Source organism: Cryptotermes secundus, unplaced genomic scaffold (genome assembly GCF_002891405.2).
Source record: "Cryptotermes secundus unplaced genomic scaffold, Csec_1.0 scaffold858, whole genome shotgun sequence".
NCBI lineage: Eukaryota > Metazoa > Arthropoda > Insecta > Blattodea > Kalotermitidae > Cryptotermes > Cryptotermes secundus.
Window position 1 is genome coordinate 89,028 of NW_019731281.1, and position 6,890 is coordinate 95,917.

At 35.6% G+C, this 6,890-nt stretch overlaps 1 protein-coding gene across 1 annotated transcript in view; it reads left to right on the plus strand.

Moving 5' to 3' along the window:
- Positions 1-6,890, plus strand: part of LOC111866903 (pumilio homolog 3) — a 48,775-nt gene that overhangs the window by 39,761 nt on the left and 2,124 nt on the right. Inside the window, exon 11 of the mRNA XM_023856266.2 lies at positions 4,460-4,550. Within this exon, the coding sequence (XP_023712034.1) occupies positions 4,460-4,550 (91 nt within the window). The remainder of the gene's footprint in view (positions 1-4,459; positions 4,551-6,890) is intronic.

Consider the following 6,890-nt stretch of genomic DNA (forward strand, 5'->3'; position numbering starts at 1 on the left):
TGTGTGTGAGGATTTTCTTTCGGCCTACCTTGATGTCGTCCAGGGTTTGCTCGTGGCTTGCTGTGTTGTTTTCACCGTTCTAGAGTGTGCTGTGACGCATGAATTATACTTGTTGTGTTTATGACATTAATGTGGACATATTCTGATGATGTATTATGAGGTCGAACATATTACAGTGGCTATTACTTTCTCTTTTATGCTTTCGTTATCCTATCAGTTTATTGAGCTTATTAAAGTGATATATGTGGAAGTCCTCTTTTATACTCATTATGCCTCCTTTTTTTAGCTTTTTCAGTCATTTCCACGATTACTGTCATCGGCCCATACTGATGGTGTTTATTTAGTATGTGTTGGGCAAATGCTGATTCGTCTTTGTTTAGTCTTATATTTCTTATGTGTTCTTTGTATCTAGTTGTTAGATTTCTACCCGTCTGGCCGATATATACTTTTTGGCAGCTTTGGCATGTTAATTTGTATATACCACTTTGTTCGTATGGGTTAATTTGTCGCGTTTCGTTTATTAGATTACCTATTGTGTGTGTTGTTTTAAAGGCTATCTTTATGTTAGTGTTTTTGAGTAGTTTTGTGATTTTTCGTATGTAGTTTCCTGTATAAGTGACCCATTTTTGTTGTTCTTTTTCGTCTTTGTTATCCGGGTTACTTATCTTTTGTTTAAGTTTGTTATATAGGTGTGTGATGTCTTCCCTTCTATAGCCATTATTTAGTGCTACATTAATAATAGTACTTAATTCTTTCTTTTTAGAGTTTTTCTCAAGTGGTTGTGTAAGAAGTCTGTGTATCCAGTTTTTATATTCTGCTAGTTTTTGTTCTTAGGGTGGCATGCTTTATTACTTATAGTTACATCTGTCGATGTGGGTTTTCTGTATATTTCCATTTCTATTTGTCCGTTTCTGTTAATTATGTTTAAGTCTAGGTAGGTTATTTGGTTGTTTACTTCCTCATTTATTGTGAATTGCAGGTTTTTATGTTGTCTATTGAACTGTTCGAGGATGCACTGGGGGGTTATTTTTGTTTGATTATATATTCATGCCACCCTAAAGAACAAAAACTAGCAGAATATAAAAACTGGATACACATACTTCTTACACTACCACTTGAGAAAAACTCTAAAAAGAAAGAATTAAACACTATTATTAATGTAGCACTAAATAATGGCTATAGAAGGGAAGACATCACACACCTATATAACAAACTTAAACAAAAGATAAGTAACCCGGATAACAAAGACGAAAAAGAACAACAAAAATGGGTCACTTATACAGGAAACTACATACGAAAAATCACAAAACTACTCAAAAACACTAACATAAAGATAGCCTTTAAAACAACACACACAATAGGTAATCTAATAAACGANTTAAGGTTTCATCTTTCAATTGGTATATGATTTATTTATTTTGGACGAATTTTTTAGCATGGTATTTTTATTTTATATCATTAGTGTAATAGTTCGTACTTTGGTCTCATTGCGCCTAGATTGCATTGAAGTTTTTCGAATTCTAAGTAAGGAAAATGTATAAAACTATATATCTTTCGACTCTATGGTCTTTGCTTGTCTATATGAATCACTCACTGAAACCCCAGACGAAGGTTTTCCTTGAGTGTGTTGCTGTACAGTCTGCTGACACAATGAAGTAGTCAAACAAGAGCAACAAGAGGGTCCTTTTTTCTTGGAACCAAATGCAACCTAAGAAAACAAACTTACGAATGATACAGAAATCTATGATGTCATAACACATTCTTCTCTCAGTCGCGCCATAACCATGGCCTCTACAATTAGGAAAGTTTTACAGGACGATGAACTAGATGAGCTCCTTGCTCACGACTCGGAAGTTAGTGAGTTCGAATATTCGGATAGTAGTGAAAACAGTGATAATGAAATTGAAGATCAGGCTGTAGTTGATGCTATCCAAGATCATAGTATTGAAGATGACGACGAAATAGTGGCGAGGGTTCCAGTGGCGGATTCAGACGAGAGTTATTTTTGGAAAACTATGGATAATTATGATGGCGTTCGCGAACGGTTTTCTGAAAATTCGGGGCCGAGAAATCAGTCTGTGAATGTGCTCGACATAGTACAGACATTTCTACTATTTTTTACTGAGGATTTTGTAAACAATATCGTTCAGGAAACAAACACTTATGCGCAACAAATTTATATGTGGGAGGGTTTTTCCATTTAGATAACACCATCCCCCGGCTTCGTGAAAGACATTTTATTAGTAAAATTCCCCCATCAGGAAAAAAGGCTAGACCACAAAGGCGATGTGTAGTGTGTACAAAAAACAAAAGAAGAAAAGAAACCGTGTACTGGTGCAGTGATTGTGATGTTGGGCTATGTACTGACCAGTGTTTTCAGGATTACCACACCAAACTCAACTTTTAGCAGTTTGAGTGAGTAAAAAAATATTATTTATCATAATTATATTAAAAATACATATATAATTTTGTTCTTCGTTTCATTATGAATATTTCTGTGAAAATTTTATCTCAATATACCTATTTTTGCGAGAGTTAATAAATTTTTCATGGATAAGTGCAATTTTCTGTTTAATAATTAAATACTCTGTCGGTTTGGCGGTAGGATAACATTTAAATACTATCTGTCGCGGAAGGGTTAAACAAAAGATAAGTAACCCGGATAACAAAGACGAAAAAGAACAACAAAAATGAGTCACTTATACAGGAAACTACATACGAAAAATCACAAAACTACTCAAAAACACTAACATAAAGATAGCCTTTAAAACAACACACACAATAGGTAATCTAATAAACGAAACGTGACAAATAAACCCATACGAACAAAGTGATATATACAAATTAACATGCCAAAGCTGCCAAAAAGTATATATCGGCCAGACGGGTAGAAATCTAACAACTAGATACAAAGAACACATAAGAAATATAAGACTAAACAAAGACGAATCAGCATTTGCCCAACACATACTAAATAAACACCATCAGTATGGGCCGATGACAGTAATCGTGGAAATGACTGAAAAAGCTAAAAAAAGGAGGCATAATGAGTATAAAAGAGGACTTCCACATATATCACTTTAATAAGCTCAATAAACTGATAGGAATAACATCTAGAAACTTTTAAAAACTTTACAATACCAGGAAGCTGCTGTGATTGTGAAATGTTCGACTTTATGCGTACTGTGCATTATAGGATATAAGTGTATGTATTTTAAATCAAAACATCTGTTGTGATGGTAGTTTCCAGTTCATAATGATGTTCCCTCTGAAGATGGTCCGTAAGGACCGAAACATGTAAGGGAGATAAGTTTTCACATAGTAAAAACTTACATGTCACATTGGACGGAGTGGTTTGTATTTATCATGAAAATTTGTTTGTACTTTTTAAGACTGTTGAACAGGAATATGAGACTATATAGTTTGGTAGATAGGTACTAACATATTGGGGGAACCTACTACTTCCACCATCTGGATACAGTATCTCACTCTTCTATACATCATGTTCATTCACAACATTGGTACTTATATCTCAGATTATGGCATCACATTCCAGAAGAGCATGTCTTAATATTCACAGCCATGGGAACCTTGAATCTCAGAGACTTGTACTTTTCTTCACGTGATTCCTAAAATTTTGTATTTGTCATGTTTAAGTCAAGAAGTAAATACAGTAATCTCCATTTAATGTTCTTAATTTAAGGTTTTCCCTCGTTTAATGTTCAATTTCAGCTATTCCTCTTCAGTAATTTCAGTATTAAATTTCACCCCTTTAAAATATTCCTCAGTTCAATGCTCAAATCCACTGCAGCCCAGAGAAACCTTAAGTGGGGGTTTCGCTGTATGTGTTTCATGTAGCTGCCATGTTATTTTCCATTTTAGATAAAAATTACTTTGAGAAATTGACATAGCTTTTAAACATACACTGAAACACCCACTTAAGGTCACTGTGAGGACCAGTGAATTTGAACTCCTTAAATGGTAAAAATTAAATACTGATAATTGACTTCGGATTAGTGAAATTGAACAGTAAACAAGAGAAAACCACCTTAAACTGAGGAAGTTCCACTGTATTATGGTACAAATTCTTGATCCTCCATGGTTATCTCCAGTGGCTAGACCTTCTTACCATGTCCCATAAAGTCAAATAAGTTTCCTATAAGTTGTTTGGGAAGGTGCACAGACATAGCATTGCCCTCTAAATGTGTTTTTCCTTATGGAGGTTATTCAAAAAGTCACAGCTATCCTGCAGAACTCATTCACAGTTAAATTGGAGGATTGTTTACTGCCGCAGTTTTGTGGTCACATCTGATGATTCACATTTATTCCCTAAGATCAGAGGAATACAGTATTTAATGTAGTATGACATTATTTATGAAAGTCTCTGGTAATTAGGCTTAGAACAAAATACAGCTGACATTTTTATTACAGATTATTATGATCTTGTTCTCCTTAACAGTGACCTTCAGTTCTGTGCTGGTGTCGAAGCTAACAGAAGGCACACTTTTGTCATGGATAACTTACAACAGGGGATGCTTCCTGTTAGTCGCGTATGTATTCTGTATTCATTTATTGATGAGACTGGTATGAAATTTTGTGTTCTCTTGTGGTTGATATTTATATGTATAGAATTATATATACATTTTAATCAGTCTACGAAACATCCACTACAGCAACTGCATCAGTTCCTGTAATTCATATGACATTTTAGAATTTACATTTCTATGCTCTTCTTCTGTAAGAACAAGGATTTGGCCTCCAGGCCCATTCTAACACTCAGAGTTGATCTGACCATCTCCACTCATGTTTTACAATATCTCCTTCCTTCAGGTTTATAATAATTTGATAGCTTAGGAAGTCTTGGGCTTTCCATTCTTAATAACTGATCACCCCATTGTGGTGTATATCTTTTGGTGTCTTCCACTGTGCTAGTTGACCACTTATATTTCCTGAAATAGTCCTTGCTTGAAAAGCCTTCTAAGTGGTCTGAAAACTGTAATTTGTTAAACCTCATAATATTGTATTTGAGCATCGTGTTGCACTAGTTGAGCACCTGATGTATATGCATAATATAGCCTTGTAAATGCAACATTTTGTAGCTTGGTGTTTGGAACACCAGTTAGTCCACATAATCATTTATGTGGACATGGAATAAGTGGTGTAACAATATAAATATAAATATATACCAAAACATGGACAAAATGGTGTTCTAACCAATATACTGTGAAGTTTTGCGTTTACAAGCCCATATTACACACACACACACTCAGTCATGGAGCTGGGCCCTTCTTGAGAAGCTGCCAATTGTGCAGCTACTCAAGAACTTCCAAGAATTTGTTGGAACCTGAAGGTTCATTACTGTGTTCACAAGAGCCCACCACTGGTCCCTGTCCTGAGCCAGATCAGTACAATCTATACCATCCTTTCCTATCACCCTAAGATCCATATCAATATTGTCCACCCACCTACATCTTGGTCTCCTTCCTTCCAGCTTTCCCACCAATATCCTATACACATTCCTCGTCTCCCCCATTCGTCCTACATGCCCCACCCACCTCATCCTCCTTGACTTGATCATTCTAATTATACTTGGAGAAGAGTACAAGTTATGAAGCTCCTCATTATGCAGTTTTCTCCAACCTGTCACTTCACCTCTCTTCGGTCCAAATATTCTCAACACCCTCTTCTCAAACACCCTCAGTCTATGTTCCTCCCTTAATGTCAGAGACCAAGTTTCACACCCTTACAGAACCACAGGCAAAATTATAGTTTTGTATATTCTAATCTTTATGTTTTGGGACAGCAGACAAGAAGAGAAAAGTTTCTGGACTGAATGGTAGCAACCATTACCTGAGTTCAGTCTTCTCTTAATTTCCCCCTGAATCAGGTTTCGAATCTGTTATCATTGTCCCCAAATATCTGAAGTGTGCCACATTTTCAAAACATCTGTTTCCTATCTTTATGTCATGATTTTGCCCTGCATTCTGGTGATGAGAAAGGAACATATACTTAGTTTTTTTCTGTTTACTTCTAGACCAACTGTTGAATCTCCCTGTGTTATTATTTTGTGCTTAAAAAGGATTTTTAGTTTTCTATGAGCAGATCCCCTTTATTAATTTTGATGCAGATCTCTGAGTGGTGTGTCTAGCATTATTACACATGGAGGATGTTAGGGATTAAACTTTCCTGTACCTCTCCTCTTATGCATATTGTAAAGAGAATTACAACAGTAAGAGTCTGTCAACAGATAGTTTTTGTTTTTAATGATGCTTAGATTATGCTTTGTGCTGCCTTTTGTTTGCAGGAATATCACACACAACAGACACAGAGATTCTTGAGATGAGTTGAACAAGATAATTAGCATGACACTGTAAATGTATAATCATTTTAATACAAGTGATGCAGAATTTGTGATCTTATGGGTTATGAGAGTATGTAGTCTGATAGATAGTTGACAGGGTTTTAAATGAACCTGCTGCCTTCAGTCCTCCAAAATGTTGGCGACCATATACCAAACCTTGCATTGTCATAACCCAGAACACCAGAGTCTAAATATAATTTCTTATTCCACATCTCTTAGGTTCCTTTGGGATATGAGGTGTGACAAAGGAACCACACTGATATAACTAGTTTTATTTTATTGGTAACTCTGGTATGATTTGGTCACCCTCATATTACTCCTCCTGTTTTCTAACATAAAATGTCCCTTCCATGATTGGAAGGTGCTGCAGATCTCTGAGATCAGAGTCCTTTCAGTACTGACATAGTATTGCTCCAAACATTTTCAGTAGATAAAATATCTACCCCTTCAATAATATTTTCAGTTCTGAGTGTACGAAATGGTTCTTGGGGGGGGGGAGTACAGTGGATGTTTTTTTTTTTTTCTTTCC